At 36.9% G+C, this 20,000-nt stretch overlaps 1 protein-coding gene across 2 annotated transcripts in view; it reads right to left on the minus strand.

The window, feature by feature from the left end:
* Positions 1-20,000, minus strand: part of LOC144958011 (extended synaptotagmin-2-like) — an 85,773-nt gene that overhangs the window by 17,921 nt on the left and 47,852 nt on the right. The window contains exons 5-12 of one of the 2 annotated variants that reach the window (XM_078889601.1): positions 17,875-17,941; positions 17,097-17,186; positions 15,806-15,861; positions 15,148-15,268; positions 13,431-13,530; positions 12,251-12,407; positions 10,654-10,792; positions 88-168 (exon numbers count right to left, since the gene is read on the minus strand). In XM_078889601.1, the coding sequence (XP_078745727.1) occupies positions 88-168; positions 10,654-10,792; positions 12,251-12,407; positions 13,431-13,530; positions 15,148-15,268; positions 15,806-15,861; positions 17,097-17,186; positions 17,875-17,941 (811 nt within the window). Of the gene's footprint in view, positions 1-87; positions 181-10,653; positions 10,793-12,250; positions 12,408-13,430; positions 13,531-15,147; positions 15,269-15,805; positions 15,862-17,096; positions 17,187-17,874; positions 17,942-20,000 lie in introns of both variants that reach the window. The other variant, XM_078889600.1, reaches the window with a different exon arrangement.

Consider the following 20,000-nt stretch of genomic DNA (forward strand, 5'->3'; position numbering starts at 1 on the left):
ATAGTCGGTGTTAGGGTTGAGTGAGTTAAACCAGTATTACATCCCAGAATATTGATAAACGTAAGAGTAAAACCAAAACGTGCTTACCGGCAAATTGGAGCCCGAATCCAAGTAGACCAACAAGATGGCGGCGTGGGCTTTCTCTTCCTCCGTGTTCTCGTCCATCACCTGTTTGATGATCTACGACGACCAAGACAGAAAGGGACACAATCCATTTATTATTATTATGATGATGTTTTTACCATGAATGATTGGGTCAAGCAAAATGGGTGTCAAAATATGTTATGGTAAACTGTGAGTGAGATTGAGTTAGTGGGGAGGGGGGAGGGGGGGGCGAGAGAGAGAGAGAGAGAGAGAGAGAGAGAGAGAGAGAGAGAGAGAGAGAGAGAGAGAGAGAGAGGAGGAGGGAGAAGAGGGAGAGAGAGAGAGGGGAGAGAGAGAGGAGAGAGGAGAGAGAGAGAGAGAAGAGGAGAGAGAGAGAGAGTGAGAGAGAGAGAGAGAGAGAGAGAGAGAGGGAGGAGAGAGAGAGAGAGAGAGAGAGAGGAGGAGGAAGAGAGGGGAGAGATGAGAGAGAGAGGGGGAGAGAGAGAGAGAGAGGGAGAGAGAGAGAGAGAGAGAGAGAGAGAGAGAGAGAGGGGGGGGGAAGAGAGAGAGAGGAGAGAGAGAGAGAGAGAGAGAGAGAGAGAGAGAGAGAGAGAGAGAGAGAGAGAGAGATTTAAAAGTAAAGAGGACATATATCAGGAAAACAACACATATATGTACACAATCACTGGAGCCCTAGACGTGTGTTACACAAACAGACCAAGCTAAATCAAATATGGAGGCGAGTATTTTTCTCACCCCCCCCTGTCGTGACCCCTGTCGTGATTGGGTAGCTGGGTCTCTTAGATTCGACAGAAATAACCTTTGTGATACGCCAGCATCCTGCCTAAAGGGTCAGCAAAGCAATGGGAAACCGAAAGTAAGATGTCAAAATACTGGTTCCAATCTCCTTGGAAGTGTGAAACCAGTTTTCTGCAGGATTGGTTTCATAACTTGTGCAACTGATCTTCTGGTGTCAGAGTGACGGCATCTTATTTTCTAGCCTAAAATAAAATGCTGGTCATCAATAAAGATTCACTGTCTGTATCATAAGAATCTGTCTTTATATCCAGCTCCTTAAACAATTACGCTATCCCATGATTCAAAATGTAACATATTCATTGGTAGTCCTCTGGAGGACTGGTTACACACTTCCATGGAGCTTTGAACCAGAAGAGAGGAAGGTGTGACATCACACATTCTTCTTCCTTTTTATTGATCTTGAATGCATGTGTAATGTAAATGTTGCTGCTCGAAGATAGAAGAAATAAATAACAATGTGAAATTGAATGTAAGCTTCGATTTAATTACGAAAACAGATAGAATGGACGTTTCGGGTTTCCCCTTTATCAACAAACAGGATGAATGAAACACTACAGATCATCTCCTTCATCTGTAGTGTTTCATTCATCCTGTTTGTTGATAAAGGGGAAACCGGAAACGTCCATTCTATCTGTTTTCGTTCAATTCTTACATTCACATGTTATTTATTTCTTGACTGCATGACACACAGAAACCAGGGAAATTGGTCTCAGGATTTCACAACCACCACCACAACCAAAGTGACCATAGCCGTCAAATCTGTCAGTCACAATCTTCATATTAAAAAAAACATGTATCTTCATTTCGACCCGTGTGCAGAAATCAAGACCAGCGTGTAGCAGGGAAAGGGTGGGATAAACAGGTAATTTGTTTGTTTTTATGGGTTTTATGGCGCTTGCAACACATTAAGGTCATATCAGCGCCAGTAAAAAGGAAGAAAATTGGATAGCATTAAGTTCTAGAATTACAGATAAAGCACCCAAGAAAGGTAAGACAAGGGGATTGGTTCAAATAGGAAACAAATGTTGATTCCATGAGCACACTATCAAAGTTTGAGATCACAATCTTTATAATATAAAACCATGTATCTTCATTTCAACCAGTGTGTAGAAAACAAGACCAGCGTGTAGCAGGGTAAGGGTGGGATAAATTGGTAAGCACTGCACTGCACTAAGCAAATAAAAAAAAAAAGGATGTTTTTTTTTTTAAAACAACGACCACTGTCAATATCACAAATCTAATTTGCATACACAGACCTACCTACTTGAAATGTAAAAATTCATATTTTTTAACGAGATAAAAATTGTAGTTGCTATAATTAACTCTACAGATGAACAATCAACAATCTTCATGAGGATTCAATCACAATTCAAAATCCTTTAAAATTATGGACTCTTGTGTCGTCTACAATAATTGTTTATCACTTTGAAATGTTCGTGAAATTGGAGCAAAAATGTTGTAATTCTACAAATATTTCATAGTACTAGGAAGGTGTGCGTACAATTCAAATTAACAAGATCTGAACAAGTGGTTATGAAAGGTGTCAGACAAAGAAAGAAAGAAAAATACAAGAAAAAAAAACATCTCTAAAAATCAGTCGACCTCGACTGGGGATCGAACCTCAGACTGGTTAGAGAACTTTGGACCTTCTGATTGCCAGTCTAACCAGCAATCAGAAGGTCTGATGTTCGATCCCCAATCAAGGTCGACTGATTTTTTGGGGTGTTTTTTTTTCTTGTATTTTACTTTCTTTGTCTGGCGCCTTTCATACACACTTGTTGAGATCTTGATCATTTGAATTGTTTCCTAGTACTACAAACATTCGTAGAATTACAACATTTTTGCTCCAATTTCACAACTTACGAGCATTTCAAAGTCTTTTTTATTCTGTTTTAAAGGTCCACACCTACAATCCAAATCAAATACAAATATCAAAAAAGCAAAAAGCAAAGACTTTCGGCAAGAAGAGAGACATCGTATTGGACAGAAAACACTATAATAATTATTAACTTTGAATAATCTCAAAACATTTTAAATTGATAAAATATTTAAAATTAAAATCTAAAAAAAAAACGGGGAAAAAATGTCAAATCTATTAAATTCAGTTAAATATATAAACATTTTATAACAAAAAATGCATATAGAATTAGTTTTTAAAATTGTTTTTATAATGTAATTTGAATCAATTTCAAGTTGTCTTAAAAGAATCAATTTTAAAGTGTGACCTTTTGATCATGGTGACAGTAACAATTAACCCATAAATGTCACAATAAATGTCCCTGATTTAAGCCTCAGAAAAATGTAACTTTCACATTTATACCATGTAAAATATACACATTAAATAAATGGTAAGTAATCATATAATTTATAAGGTGTTTTTAAGTGGATTCATGAGTGCGTTGTGCTTCACGATGCTTTGCTGAATTCCCCAACAGGCCACACGCAATCAATATTCCACCGACACTGATGGCATAGTGGATAAGAGCACACACAATATACGCCAGTATAAGCTCCAGATTCAAGGGGCGTGGGTTCAAGCCCTCGTGTAAAAAAAAATAAATAAATAAACAAAAAGAGTAGAAAGGCATCAAGGAGTCATGACTGACCAAAACACTTATTTGAGGGGGAAGGGGGGGGGGGGATTCTTCACTGAAGCCATACTTGAGTTTCTTGTTATATTATTAAATTATAAGTCATTAATTTGTCCTTTTCATAACATTTTGGTTACATTTCAGTTACTCTGAGCAGCGACTCATCATTTAATTTTTTTTTTTTATGAAATAAAAACAAACAAAAAAACAAAGGAAGTTTTAATCTTTGAAAAAGTTGCTTAGACATAAACTAATTTTTTACACATGGTAAATGTCAAGAGAGTAGCATAATGTGAGACGAGTTTGAATGTAATAAGTATTTGTATTTGAAACCAGAAAACAGCCGTCGGACAGATAAACTCTACAGTACATTGACAAAAGGCCTTTTTTTTAAATTGACCAATAATTTCTTTACTTTAAATAATGTATTAAAATAATACTCAATACAGAGTTATAGTTGCTCACCGAACGGACACCGAACGAACGACTTACCGATCACGTGATCAGTTTTTTCTCGCGTCCTCTCGTCTAATCTCGTCACTCCGGAATAGAAAGAGGAGGCGGAGCTTATATGATATAACGCAATGAAAGTTCTGTCGATGACGGGTGGGGGGATATCACCTCTCCAAAACTTACCTTATTATATGAGATCTTGAGATTCTTATCCAATCATCGATTGCTCGTTTGACAGTTCGCTTGTGAACAGTTAGGAGACCATCTCTTGATTTATGGGCAGGCGGCTTTGCGTAAAGGCGGTGAGTGTTGTATACATCAAAGATTACCGCTGACCGATGGGTAAATAGTGGTTGTGTAACCCAAAAGCCTTGCCGACTCGACTGCAAGGTCTTGTATGTAATAGTTTCGTCACCATCTCAACGCTCAGGAATTAATTAGTGAGGACTCTCAGTATATATATATATATTAAAAAAACAAACAACGCTTTTGAATCACACGAGATACATCAGTGTGCTCGTCGCATTGAGAATTGAAAAATGAGATATAAATCAAGAAAACTGACCGGAAAATAAAGAAACTATCATTAAATTTAAAAAATTGAGCAATATTTTTTTCAAAATCAATCTACTAGAAATAAATTTTATTTCTAAACCTATTTTTGTGAAACAAAGATAAATGTTCTCCTTTTTGCAAGCTGATTCAACAATGTGGTTTTCAAATTTATCGTATACGTAATCATTTGGAAGCTCCCGAGAAAGGTATTTTTGTGTAATCTCTTTCACACACACGCGCGCGCACACGCGCGCGCACACACACACACACACAAACACACACACACAAACATATACAAACAATACACAAACAATACACATCCCTGGTCATCTATTGCCTGTATTATTTATGTTAATATATACATCCCATGCTGATTGTCACTACCTCCCCCCCCCCCCCCCCCCCCACCCCCCACCCCAACCATTTCCACCATCCAAGTACCAGCGGCCTTTTCTCTTTGATTTCGTATCATGGTCTACCCGAAGCCCAACACCTCTATCGTTTGTGGGTCAACCCTCCCCCTCCCCCCACCTTCACCCGTAATCAATTTATAATTTTCTCTCTGTATAGAGCGCCACGTGCACAATTATATACTATTGAATGACACTGACCTTGCCCCTCCCCTAACACAAGCCAACAGCAACCCGAGCTATCCTCTATCACGTGACCTTAGATCCGATGCTGCATACCGCTTGTGAGTCTTCACTATCCAGATCTCGTTCATGGTCACGTGAGAAGGCTATATCCGTTCGGGTTCGGCGTTCGGCGTCTCGTTCGACCCGATTTCGTTAAAAGCCTAATATGTCAAACATCCCCTTAACAGCATTAAGATAATCCTAACCTTGTCCAAAATTCCTAAACTGGATTAAGATAATCCTAACATTGTCCAACATTCCTAAACTGGAAACTTATTGAAAGTAAAATTTCTTCTGGATATGAAGGAAAAGGCTTTTTGTCAGAGTACAGAGGAACGGAGTGCGAACGGGTTAGAATTTTATAAGTCACTGATACAATATGATGTTGCTTCAGAGTGATGTGCGACGACCTCCCCCGTTATGGTAATAGAGATCCAGATGGAAACGGAGCCCAGGGTGGGGGGTGAGGGGGGAGGGAAATCGGATATAAAAGTAGAATATAAGTCTGGCATGGACAGAGTTGAAAGGGTCAAAGTGACATTTTATTCATTCAGAAACCTTTTAGGGGGGAAAAAAATCAATCTTGTTTTTAATTTTTTTTTTTAATATGTAGGAAGGTATTTTTTCAAAGAATACATAATAATAATAATAATAATAATAATAATAATAATAATAATAATAATAATAATAATAATAATAATAATAATAATAATAATAATAATAATAAGATATAATAATATATAATAATAATAATAATAATAATATATAATAATAATAATAATAATAATAATAATAATAATAATAATAATAATAATAATAATAATAATATAATAATAATAATAATAATAACAATATAAAACAAATAATTGCAAGGAGGGGTATTGGAATGTTTTAAGCAAGGAGAATAAGGCTGAAAATGATATAATGTTGTTAGTGATATTAACAATTATCAAAACAGATTCCCTTAAATCAATCTAAAAATAGAAATAAATTTGAAAAAAAAAAGAAAAAAGAATGGAACAAAAACTAAGACCAAATAAAAATAATAAAAAAGAAAAGGAAAGAGTTGGGTTAAAATTTCAGGATGCCACTTTTTCTGGGCTCTTTTTGATTTTGTTGTTTTGATTTTATTTTTATTCTTTATTATTTTTATTTTTTTTATTTTTTTTTTTTGGGGGGGGGGGGGGGGGGGGGGGGGTTCATTGCTTCTGTTTTTGTTTTGTTTGTTTTTAATTTTGTATATTTTTTCAGAGGTTGACTTTTCAGCACAGCCAAAATCAAAGGGTAATAAAATATTTCATTTGTTTCAGGTGTTTGTTTGGTTTTTAAATCAAGTACTCCATCCATGTCTTGTAGAGAATCGTCATTGTGACATTTTTACAAACAAAACTTTTAAAACTAAAGACAGAAATAAAACAACTAAAAAGTTTAATAAAATTAATGATAACATTTAATTTTCATTTTTCTTGCTTTTTTTGGGCTTTTAAAAAAAATATTTTTGTCCCTCAATTTATATTTCCATTAAAAAACTTTAATAAAAGAAAATACAAAATGTATGTTACTTTTATGTCACCTTAACAACAACCAAAGCTTTAAACTGTGAACTTTGAACTTTTGTCCTGTGTAAAATTAATAAATACCATCATTATTTTCACCCGTGGAAACAGACTTTTAAAAATGACAAAATCAACATTTTTTTAAAAGCATTAGAGCACAGCAAAATCGAAATTAGAAACAGAAAAAGCTGCTCTAAACTAAAACAAAAAGTGCGATAAAGGAAAAAAAAGCGGGCGACTTCAAAAATAAAAGCTTCATTTTTTTTAGATGCGTATCTTATCATTTTATTTCTATTCTTAGAACAGCAACAGCACGCTATTTTTATCTATTTTTTAAAAATTCATTTTTTTCCACTTACCAGACAATTGGGTGTGAAATGCGAGGAGAGCAGACGTGGGAATTAAACGTCTGTCTCACTCCAGACAATTTAGCACACATCAAAAAAAAAAATAAACAACAAAAGAAATAAAAAGATGGTTTAAAAAAATTGTTTTAAAAGAGGAAAAAAAATTTAAAACAAATCAAAGTGACACATACAACATTTATTATCCTTAACCCTCTCAAGTCCACAACGATTGAAAATTGAATGAATTTATGACACACCGTCTCGAAGCAGTTGGGATCAGCTAGTAATTGACAATTGAATTTATCGTCCCAAATGTGAAACTTAAAATTTCTATTCTTATTTTGTGGAATAAATACAATTTCTTAAATTGCAAAATATCCAAAGTCCGTATTTCCTAACATTTTTATTTTTTTCAAATTGAAAATTAACTCTTACTGGTCTTATTTATACCGACATAAAACAGTTTTGCGATAAGTCACGTTTATTCAATTGTCCATTCATTTGAACTCGAAAGAGTTAATAATAAAGAGACATAATCCAATCAGATGCAATAATTTGACATCCTAAACTTTAAAATATCAAAAAATTACCACTAGATCCAGGCCTTATCTGTCAATGCTTACAGCAAAACAAAAACTAAAAAAAAATGACTTCGTCTGACTGTTCAGTTGAAATATTCAGTTGGGTGTCAAACAATTAACAAAATGAACATTTCAGGCACAGATCCCTCGTCAGTAACACAAACTATAAACATTTTTTTAAAAATTGGACTGAAACAATGAAACAAAACAAAATGAAACGATTTCAATTTGCTTGTTTGCGTTGTTAGTCGTCATTCACAGGGGGTTTGGTCTGAAAGCCCCTTTTGTATTGACGCCACTGAAATCTATTAGAACTAACATTTAAGCTACAGTTGCATTGGGAGATATGCTAGCATTAATTTAATAAACCCATTTGACTAATGAAAGTATATTATAACCAGAAATATTTTGCTCAAACACAAAATCAGCCAAACTTTGAGAATGTGTTGGCAGTTGGCTGAAGAGTTTCTTGCTAGAGTTTTTTATATATATATATATCCTTGTGATATTAAACATCCTTGAGACATTGGTCACAGACCGTCCAGCTTGAAGATGACCAATGGCACGTGCATATTGTTCTTAACTAAGTCGTGACATCGCGTAGATTAATGGATGTTATTTTGCATTGTGTTTTCCTGCCTTGAAAATGTTTCAAGAAGACACGGATGGCAGAAAAATTAAACTACACACTTCCTGTGTACACTTTCTTTTGACTGCAAATAACATATGTTGAAGCTGTATATTTTTGTTCTATTCTTCAACTGACCTCAGCTTTGGGTAACTTTAACTCAATATTTGTTTTGACTTTTAAATGTAACGTGGAACAATGAACAACGACAGGAAATAAAATAAGGAATAAAAATTATAATAGCAATAATAGTAATGATTGTGACAACAGTTGTGGAGATGATGATGATGACGATGATGATGATGATGATGATGACGATGATGATGATGATGACGATGATGATGATGATGATGATGATGATGATGATGAATGATGATGATGATGATGATGGTAACAGAAACAATAATAACATTTTTTTTAAACAACAAAAACAAGAACACATAACATCAACTTACCCTACGCTTTAACTTTTATTTAAAAAATCATAATATTCAAAATTACTAAAAATCCTTGTATTTTATAACAGTTGTCTCAAATGTAACCTAAAAGGATCTCATTCATATAATGGGTTTTTTTTTAATGACAACATTTATTTGGGGACATGCATAGTGACGCATAGTGACAGTGAAGACACTTAAAAAGTTAATTGCCCCACTCTAAAAAAAAACCCAAAAAAAAACAGGTATTTAAAAATTTGGCCTAAAAACTCGTCCTTCAAATATATCGATCAGTTTTAAAGACCCTCCTCGTCTTGTCGAAAACTCTCAAACCTGGGATTTAATGGAAGACTACGGGAAGTCCCAGGTATGAGAGTTTTTGTCTAGATGAGGTCATTTAAATTGATCGACATTTGAAGGACGAGCTTTCTGGCCAAATTTTTAAATACTTGTTTTTCCAGAGTTTGGCAGTTAACTTGGTGAGAAAACGAATGGCATTACAACAATGAAATGAATGAAAAAGACAACATTGGAAACATTGGGGAATTTAAGAAAGATATTGCATTAAATTCCTGTCACACTCAACATTAATTGTTCATAAAATGGCCAAATTATAGACGAAGAATATTTTCTAACAAAATGAAACGCATTCGAATTTGACATAAATTGCCTAAAGTGTCAGAAATGATCTAAAACCCACATAGGACGCTCCCCACCCACCCACCCCCACTTTCTGATTAAAAATAAAACACTGACAACACCAAAATCTCATTCCTCACTGATCACGACAGTAAGTTTAAAAAGTAATTCAAAGAAAAATCATAAAGAACAATTTAAGCTGATTTGTGTCAAGAAGATAAAAAATGGGAATGCAGATGCAAGTAGGTGCAATAAAAAACAAAAACATTAGGATGGAGCTCTCAGTAACCATCCCTCTCTCTGACACACACACATACACCCACACACACAAACACACACACACACTAACACACGCACACACACACGCACACACACACACACACACACACACACACTCATATCCCCCACATCGAATCACAATCAAGCTTCTTTTTTTTTCTTCTAATTTTGCTCAATTGTATTTTTTGTTGGTATATATTTTGTTTGTTTTGTTTTGTTTTTTTCTCATAACATCTTTACCAACTAGCAGAAGGGGAGAAATAAACGATAAAAAATAATAGTCTTGCGTATCCAAATACAATCCCTTCTGGAAATATCTAACTGGGAACACACAAAAAAGCAGGTGATGCATCCAATATCGAACACTGCTTTGTTTTTGTTGCTTGGCACAAACTTATTGAAATAAACTCCCTCACCTCAAGACACTATACATTCCAAGTACAGGAAAAAGAAAACAAAAAAGAGAAGATGCATCTTACGACACAAAGAAATGGACAAGAACAGGAGATATATATACATATATATAAAGTCAATGATTCAGCAATTCTCACAGTGGCCAATTTTTCAAGGAGCTAAAACGAGACACCCTAACTAACCTCCACGACTGTCAAGAACAAAAAATGGCAACATTGTCATCGGGACAATTGGCCGCTATGTCATCAGGACAATTGGCCGCTATGTCATCAGGACAATTGGCCGCTATGTCATCGGGACAGTTGGCCACTATGTCATCGGGACAGTTGGCCGCTATGACTTCTCTTGAGATTTCTTGGACAGAATCCACAGACCTTTCACAATCAGTTATGAAATCTCCTGACAGAAATTAACACGAGTAACAGCCTCCAATTTTCTCTGCATCTCTTCTGCATGCTTCCCACATTAATTTGTGTTCATTGAAAACACCTTGAAGTCGTGTCTGTGTCAGTGTCTTTTCTCTTCAGCTAAATTCAAGTTAATGAATGATAATGATATTTTAGAAATACATAATATCTCTAAATCCATACATATATATATATAAGCGATAACAGAGGACAAAATGGCTTGCTTACCCTGTCCAGTTCCAGGGGATCGTTGGCCAAATAGAGCCATGTCATCTGGAGATGGATCAAACCTTGGTTCACGTCTTCCAATGGCAGCCACTCGTCTTCGTGGCCGTTCTCTTTGACTCTAGCCAAGTCCATTGTGATTCTGTAAGCGACATGTCAGGAAACTGAATTCTGATTTCTATTTATCATTTTTTGTTTTTTTCTTTTAATTTTAATAAATATTTTAGACAACATGGGTGATTCCAGCTGACATCAGACATCTTGTTTAATGGATTATCTATCTATATTCCTTCATGGAATGCCTTGGCTACGATATCTCACTGCGACAACATGGGTGATTCCAGTTGACATCAGACATCTTGTTTAATGAGTTATCTATATTCCTTCATGGAATGCCTTGGCTACGATATCTCACTGTGACAACATGGTGATTCCAGTTGACATCAGACATCTTGTTTAATGAGTTATCTATATTCCTTCATGGAATTACTTGTTACGATATCTTATGATGCCATGATGGAAGGGTGTAATATTTATTGTTATCATTTCAATTAATTTCCAAAAGCAATAGTTCAAAATGGACTACATGTTCTAATTTTGGATGAGATTGGGGAACTTGATTATCATTTTTATATTATACAATTTTACTACATTGTACAGGGGTTGGCGTGGCTCAGCAGAACGGTCTTTGCTTCGTACCCGATAGGTACCGAGTTCTATCGTCCGCCGCTTCGCTGTGTGGCCTTGAGCAAGTCACCTCGCCCTAGCTCAATTTGCGGTGCTGCACTGCGGCTGACACCTGGGTTATTCCAATCTTCCCTTGGAATAGACCCTAGAGACAAATTTCCCCTATGGGATGAATAAAGGGAAATTTATTTTATTTTATTCATTTTTAAAAAATTAAATGTTAATTTCAAATTTTGTATTTAAATTTGAAAATTGATTTTGAAAGAATAAAATGCGACTCTTGCCCTTTTTCTCCTGTGCTCTTCATAAAGAGGACAGGACAGAAAAGATAGCAAGTGTTATCGCTCCAACCTCCAATCTGAGGGTAAGGATGCTCTTCTTAAACCGTCATTATCATCAACTAAATATGTGTGGCTGGCTGAGTAAACCCGGAAAGACGAGCAATTTTCATAAATTAAGTTTTGTATGCAGTGGTGTAGACCATGCCTTTCTGATCATTTACCACTTCAAATTTTCTTTCTATGTCTGTTAGAACCAAAGTTATGATTTTTTTTCTCAATAAAATTTGTTGTTATGAGAAAAATGTTATCTTCGATTTTGGTTCACATCTCAAATCAAAGCTTGCCGCATCTTCCCGGGTTTTCTCAGTCAGCCTGACATTTATTAATGACAATTAAATAACAACAAGACGGATTGAATGAATCATCATGGATTTTGTCAAATGGATTCATGGATAACCTAAATGACCAACTCACCTGCCCAAGTCGTCATCCATAACATCCACATACATCACTTATCAAATGGATTCATGGATAACCTAAATGACCAACTCACCTGCCCAAGTCGTCATCCATAACATCCACATACATCACTTATCAAATGGATTCACGGATAACCTAAATGACCAACTCACCTGCCCAAGTCGTCGTCCTTGCTTCCAGGGTCGTCATCCATAACATCCACATACATCACTTGTCCGTCGGCCGAGTCGACGATGAGCTCAAACGTTTCGTTCCACACTGGGGTGACCGAGTTGTTGATGATCTTGGTCTTCACTTCCTTGGCACCGACTGAAAGGACACAGAAAGGCACATTGTAATATTTACCTCTTGAAATCAGATTCTGTAAACTGTTTCAGTAGTGATGTTTGTGGTTTTGTATAGCTCACTTGGTAAAGCACCCAAACCACACGTTTCACACCAAAACTGATACAAACAGGATCAAAATCGTACAAAACAAAACTGCAAGAAAAATTACTAAAAAATTCTTTCATTACAATAGCGTAAAAAAAAAAAATTTTTAAACTCACAGAAAGCTTAGATCTGGAAAAAAATGCAACATCATCGCATAAGAAACCCGATATGTAACATCAAAAAAATTAATACAGGCAACACCAGCATAAACTCCCCAATCATGTAAAGATACCCAAAGATAATCACGACTGTGAACGTGGTGAGGACAAGTGGACACGCTGACTACGCCTTCATTTCAATCTCATCTATTTTCAGAACTGCCTACTTGAAATTTTTAAAATTCTGGGTTTCCAAGGGAAACAAGAAAAAGTCACTATATATAGCTTTGGAAATACATAATTTCCTCTCAAAATGATCCAAAAACACTCCAAAGTCCTGAATAAATAGGTTCTAATAAGCTAGACTCAACAAGATTTACTGAGTCAGAGACCAATGCATCTCTGTAGCTGGAGCCAAAAATTTGTATTTCTATGAATTATTCGTAGTACCAGGAAGGTTTGTATTTTAATTCAGATCATCATGATGATACTCAAGGAGTCCTTCAGAGCCATTCGGCCCACGGAGCCAGAGTTTATCCCGGTTTCTATAGCGTGAAACGGACAATAGCAATTGCTTGCTATCCCTTGGATAGAACACTAGTCTATCGCAAAGTGCTTTCCGTCAAATCTAACAAGACTCAGCTATCCATTCACTGCTGGGTGGACAGGAGGGTTGGGGGGGGGGGGGGGTGAATCAGAAAATAAATCTGGACTTCACCCGGGATCTATCTCGGTCCCTTTGTGTGTGAAGCGAGTGCTCTACCAACTGAGCTGTCAGGACCCCCCACACAGTAATACTTACCCTTCAGGATGACGTATGGATCAGACTTCCCTTTGCCAACCAGGCTGATGTCAGCTTTTTTAAGATCTTTGGCCTCTGCCACGCAGACGCGAACAACACCCTGAAAGGAGCAAAAGGAAACCAAAACAGTTTATAATGTGGCTTTGTGCTCTAGGCTTGAGACTTGCAGGTCGGAGGTTTGAGTCCCAGTGTGAGTAGCACAAAGTTGAGTCCTTGGAAAAGGCTCTTAAATCACATTTTCTCGCTATACCCAGGTGTAATAGGAGTATCTGACTGGCAACGATTGTGGAAAAAAAATAAATAAATAAAATGTTTGACAGGTGTGATGTCTCATCCTCCTTCTTTAGGGTCTATTCCAAGGGAAGACTGGAATAGCCCAGGCATCACGAACTGAGCTAAACTGAGGTGACTTGCTCAAGGCCACACAATGCAGAGGGGATTCAAATCTGGTACCTTTCAGGTACAAAGCAGAGACATATGGTCTAGTGGTATGACACTCTCTTTCGGATCGGAAGGTCGCTCAGTGCATAGTTGAGTCCTTGGAAAATGCTCTTTACTCACATTCTCTCACTGTATTCAGGTGTAAAATGTGTACCTGGCCGTTAACAGTGCTGTCTTGAAAATTGTAAAAAAAAATTTGTAATATCGCCATATAAGCGTCACGTCTCTTTCTAATGTTACATGTTGCTTTTGGTCAGGACCCTTTGTAAAGGGCTTTGAGCACATTAAATGGATATTGCTCTGTATAAAAGCTCTAGTATAAAGCTCAAGATTGGAATAGCCCGGCACTACAAACTGGACTAAAGCCAGGTGACTTGCTGAAGGAGGCCACACAACACAATGGGTTTCAAACTCGGTACCTTTTGGGTACAAAGCAAAGACTGTACCAGTAATCAGAAGGTCTGAAGGACTTATATTTTGGGAAGGTTTTTTTTCTTGTAGTTTTCTTTCTTGCTTCGTCTTTCTAACAACAGTCTACACGTTTTTATATTTCACTTTCTATACTGTATTACACAGTTCCTCTCCGCCTCCCCTCTTTTGACTTAATTACGCACCATTTATACATTTATATTGTTCTATTTTAATTCATGCGTTCAATTTCCTGCCCATCAATGTTTTTGTTTATGCATCTTAGCAATGCCACTTCCACTAATCTCATTCGTCTGTAGTGTTTCATTCACCCGAAACGTCTATTTTATGTTTTCATATATCCAATTGAAGCTTACATTCAATTTCACATTGTTATTTACTTCTTCGAGCTTCGAGCAGGAACATTGACATTGCTTTGTCTAGCACCTTTCATACACACTTGTTCAGATCTTTGTCCTACAGACTGTACCACTGAGCCACTCTGACCCATTTCAACAACCAGATTAATCATTGATTGGTGAGAATTAATTGGCTTCAACAGTCGTGACGTCACTTCCCTCGTAATGACGCATAGTAACTTAGTAACTGGTTCTAAACTATCGGAACAATGGCGGACGCCCTTATGAAATATTTCTCCGACGAGCATAAAAGTGTATCCAGAGGAGAAAAACATTATAAATCTGATCACGTTTTGACTTTTACACATTCTGATCACATGACTTGTGAAAAAGTTCTAGACAGCAAGAAGAATAAAAAGTACCTATTTTCTTTGTTTAGAACCACCAGGCTGCTGGTTGCTGGGTAGATGTGATCTGACTATTGATTCCTATACTACCACACCCCTTACCTGTGGCTGAGGATATCGGAGTTTGCTGAGATCCAGTCCCTCGGCCAGTTTGATGGGGAATCGGTTCGGTAAGACCATCATGTTGGCAATTTGTTCCAGAATGATGGAATGCAGCATGTCACTGTGGGTTGATGGGATAAGTGGAAAGATTAAATATGAGGCCCACCAACTCAATCCAGTAAAATATGATTCTTTCATCTCTTTGTATTTATTAAACGAGTTATTTTTATCGCACCCAATGACACAACGAACTTGCGAGTATTTTAAATTATTTCTATGCACTAATTGAATGGGTATGTTCTTAAATATGGTACATAATTGAATTTGGAATTGGAGATGTGTTGGTACCAATAAATAAGTGTGTGTGTACTTTGGAAAATTGTAAACCAAAAAACTAATTGGTTTTATGGACAATTAATATCATATTATTATTATTATTATTATTATTATTATTATTATTATTATTATTATTATTATTTTTATTATTATTATTATTAGTATTATTAGTATTATTATTCTTATGATTATGATGATTATTATGATTATTATCATCATCATCATCATCATCATCATCATCATCATCATCATCATCATCATCATCATCACCACCATCTATTTTAGTATCTATTTTATTCCATCTATTCATAACGCCACCTACTTGAGACCGGGCAGATCAAAGGCATTCGCCAAGCTTGTCAGGTTGAAATCAAGATCCTGAAGGCAGAAAAAGAAACAACAACAACAAAAAAAAGTAAATTAAACAGAAATGAAAATTTGAAGAACTCTTAAGAAGAAAAACTGGGAACCCGATAGCTCAGTAGGTAGAGCACTCGTTTCACACACAAAGGGACCGAGATCAATCCTGGGTAAAATCTAGATAAATTTTTTTTTCTGCAATTGACTAGTGTCCTATCCATAGGGTATCAAGAAATTGCTACTATTGTCCATATCACGCTATAGAACCCGAGATAAACTCCATAGGCCTAATGGATCTGAAGGACGAGTTTGACAAAATTGATATTATGTCAGGTTACACAACATTCAAAGTAAAACGTCAAAACGAGTAAGAGACCATTTAAGTACGTCGTCTTTCAGAGCCGTTAGGCTCATGGAGCCCAAGTTTATCCCAGTTTCTATATGGCGTGAAATGGACAATAGCAATTGCTTGCTATCCTTTGGATGGGACACTAGTCTATCGCAAAGTACTTTTGCCACTCTTACAAGACTCAGCTACCCATTCCACTGCTGGGTGGACAAAAGGGTCCGTCATAAAAAAAATCTCGACTGCACCCTGGATCGATCTCGGTGCCTTTGTGGGTGAAGCGAGTGCCCTACCAACTGAGCTATCAGAGAATATTTAACTATCTCGAATTACACTTTCCACTTTAATATGTTTTTCAAATTCACCTCCACCTATTATTATGTCATGGACTTTAGTTTCAATTAAAGAATTTTTCTTACACCATAGTTGATCTTAATTATAAAAATCTAGGGGAAAAAATTCAAAACAAGTAATATTGACTTCAATAAAAAAGTAAGTTTTATTTTTCGAGACAAAGATTTGATAACTGAATATTGAACATTTAAGTAAGAACTTATCCTTGAGGCAAAATGATAAGAACTTATCCTTGAGGCAAAATGATAAGAACATATCCTTGAGGCAAAATGATAAGAACTTATCCTTGAGGCAAAATGATAAGAACTTGTTGAGGCAAAATGATAAGAACATATCCTTGAGGCAAAATGATAAGAACTTATCCTTGAGGCAAAATGATAAGAACTTATCGTTGAGGCAAAATGATAAGAACTTATCCTTGAGGCAAAATGATAAGAACTTATCCTTGAGGCAAAATGATAAGAACTTATCCTTGAGGCAAAATGATAAGAACTTATCGTTGAGGCAAAATGATAAGAACTTATCCTAGAGACAAATTGAAGTCAAGGCTTACGGGATTGTTGAGGAAGAAGACAAGCATTCCACCAATGAGAGGAGATTTGTTGATGAGGGGCTTGAACACGATGCGGAGAGTGCCATGGAGCTGGGGATTCAATCACACATTATATGGTTATCAATCGTTATATGGTTATATTTATATCAAGGACATACAGAGTGTAAACACCTCAAATGGAATACATTTTTTTCTTCTGACATTATGCCGACTGAAGATGTGGACGAAAGCCACAGAAACGTACGTCTTGGCCATATAATGTGAGTGACAATTTATATTTTATACATATATATATATACAGTGAAACCTCGTTATATCGCCATGTACGCCATCAAAACAAATTTGGTGGGTATAGCGAGGATGGCGGTATAATAAATTTGGTCAATGTTGTTCAGGTCTCGACCAGTATTTAGAATCACCGTCTCAACTCAAATTCGAAATCATACTTTTAATTAATAATGAGGTCTAAATAGCTATTCATATAGGGGGGGGGGGGGGGAGCGTGGCTCAGCGGTACAGTCTTTACTTCGTACCCAAAAGATACCCAGTAAATTACCCGCCTCGTTGTGTGGCCTTGAGCAAAAGTCGCATCGCCCTAGCTCACTTTTGCAGCGCTGCACTGCGGCTGATGCCTGGGTAATTCCAGTCTGAATTGGGATAGACCCCAAAGACAAATTTTCCATTGGAGACGAATAAAGGGAATTTTATTTTATTTATTTATTTATTATATCTATCTATATTTATCAATTCAATATTGGACATTTTTGTAACCACTCACCCTAAGGTCCTTGATACCAGCGTTGATACCTTTGATGTTGACGGCAATGTCAGAGTCACTGCTGTAACTGGAAAACAAAACAAAACAAAACAAAATGACATTTAAAACATTCGGTGCATAAGAAATTAAAAAATAAATGGTCGCATTTTAGGGACAAGAGGGGGGGGGGGGGCCGGGGGGGTCCCGATAAGATAAATAATCCTCTACCAACTGACCTATCGGGACTCCCTATATAATATAGTAAAACAATCAATTTAATAGTTCATCTCTTCAAAATTTGTATTTAAATTTGAAAAACAATTTTTTTTTCAAAAAATGAAAATGTGACTGTCTGGGTTTTTTCCCCTTCCTGCTCTAGCACCGAGACCTGCCTACTTTAAAATGGAAAAAAATTCGTACTTTTTTACAAACTAAATTTATAAAATTCCCTTTATTCATCCCATAGGGGGACATTTGCCTCTAGGGTCTATTCCAAGGGAAGACTGGAAAAAAACCCAGACGTCAGTAGCAGTACAGTGCACACTATCAAAGTATTTAGTTTGAGATCACCTAAATGTCTCATCCAGACACAAGCACAATCCAAACTCAAAGGAACACACTCAAATGTCTCCAAATCATATATAATATGTAAAACAAACAACACCATGTATAACAGAGAGATGATTTACAAGACAAAAAATATCATCTCCCAAAACCAAAACTATACATTTGACTGTTACCCTCCCAGCCAGGGTATCTGGCCAGGGCCAGGACAAAACCAAGTAATCTCAATCAAAGACAAAGACAGAAAGCCTGTTGGAAAACAGATATTTTTTTGTTTTTAAGGGTTTTACGGCGCTTGCAACACATTTAGGTCATATCAGCGCCAGTAAAAAGGAAGAAAATGGATAGTAAAAATTTCTAGAATTACAATTAAAGCACCCAAGAAAAGGTAAGACAAAGGGGAACTGGGAACAAATAGGGATCAGATGTAGATTCCAAGAGCATACCACCAATGTACTTAGTTTGAGATCACCTATAAAACTCATCCGGACACAAGCACAAAATCCAACAGAGAGGAATACACTCAAATGCTTACATTATACACTAAAAATAACAAATATAATAATACATAACAGAGAGATGATTTACAAGGAAAAAAATATCATCTCCCAAAACAATAACTATGCATTTGACTGTTTCCCTCCCAGCCAAGACTCCAACCAGGACCAGGACAAAATCAAGTAACTTCATTTCAAGACAAAGACAGAAAGCATGTTGGAAAACAATTATAAGGGGATACAAGACACAGTATGGACCTCCCTTCCCGCTATGGGAGGTCAGGATCCCCACCCAGGAAAACAGATATAGGGGGATAGAAGACACTGTATGTACCTCCCTGCCCGCTATGGGAGGTCAGGATCCCCACCCAGGAAAACAGATATAGGGGGATAGAAGACACTGTATGGACCTCCCTGTCCACTATGGGAGGTCAGGATCCCCACCCAGGAAAACAGATATAGGGGGATAGAAGACACTGTATGTACCTCCCTGCCCGCTATGGGAGGTCAGGATCCCCACCCAGGAAAACAGATAGAGGGGGATAGAAGACACTGTATGTACCTCCCTGTCCACTATGGGAGGTCAGGATCCCCACCCAGGAAAACAGATATAGGGGGATAGAAGACACTGTATGTACCTCCCTGTCCACTATGGGAGGTCAGGATCCCCACCCAGGAAAACAGATATAGGGGGATAGAAGACACTGTATGTACCTCCCTGTCCACTATGGGAGGTCAGGATCCCCACCCAGGAAAACAGATATAGGGGGATAGAAGACACTGTATGTACCTCCCTGTCCACTATGGGAGGTCAGGATCCCCACCCAGGAAAACAGATATAGGGGGATAGAAGACACTGTATGTACCTCCCTGTCCACTATGGGAGGTCAGGATCCCACCCAGGAAAACAGATATAGGGGGATAGAAGACACTGTATGTACCTCCCTGTCCACTATGGGTGGTCAGGATCCCCACCCAGGAAAACAGATATAGGGGGATAGAAGACACTGTATGTACCTCCCTGTCCACTATGGGAGGTCAGGATCCCCACCCAGGAAAACAGATATAGGGGGATAGAAGACACTG

The sequence above is a fragment of the Berghia stephanieae genome, chromosome 12 (genome assembly GCF_034508935.2).
Source record: "Berghia stephanieae isolate SIO BIC M18660-M18661 chromosome 12, UCSD_Bste_1.3, whole genome shotgun sequence".
Lineage (NCBI taxonomy): Eukaryota > Metazoa > Mollusca > Gastropoda > Nudibranchia > Aeolidiidae > Berghia > Berghia stephanieae.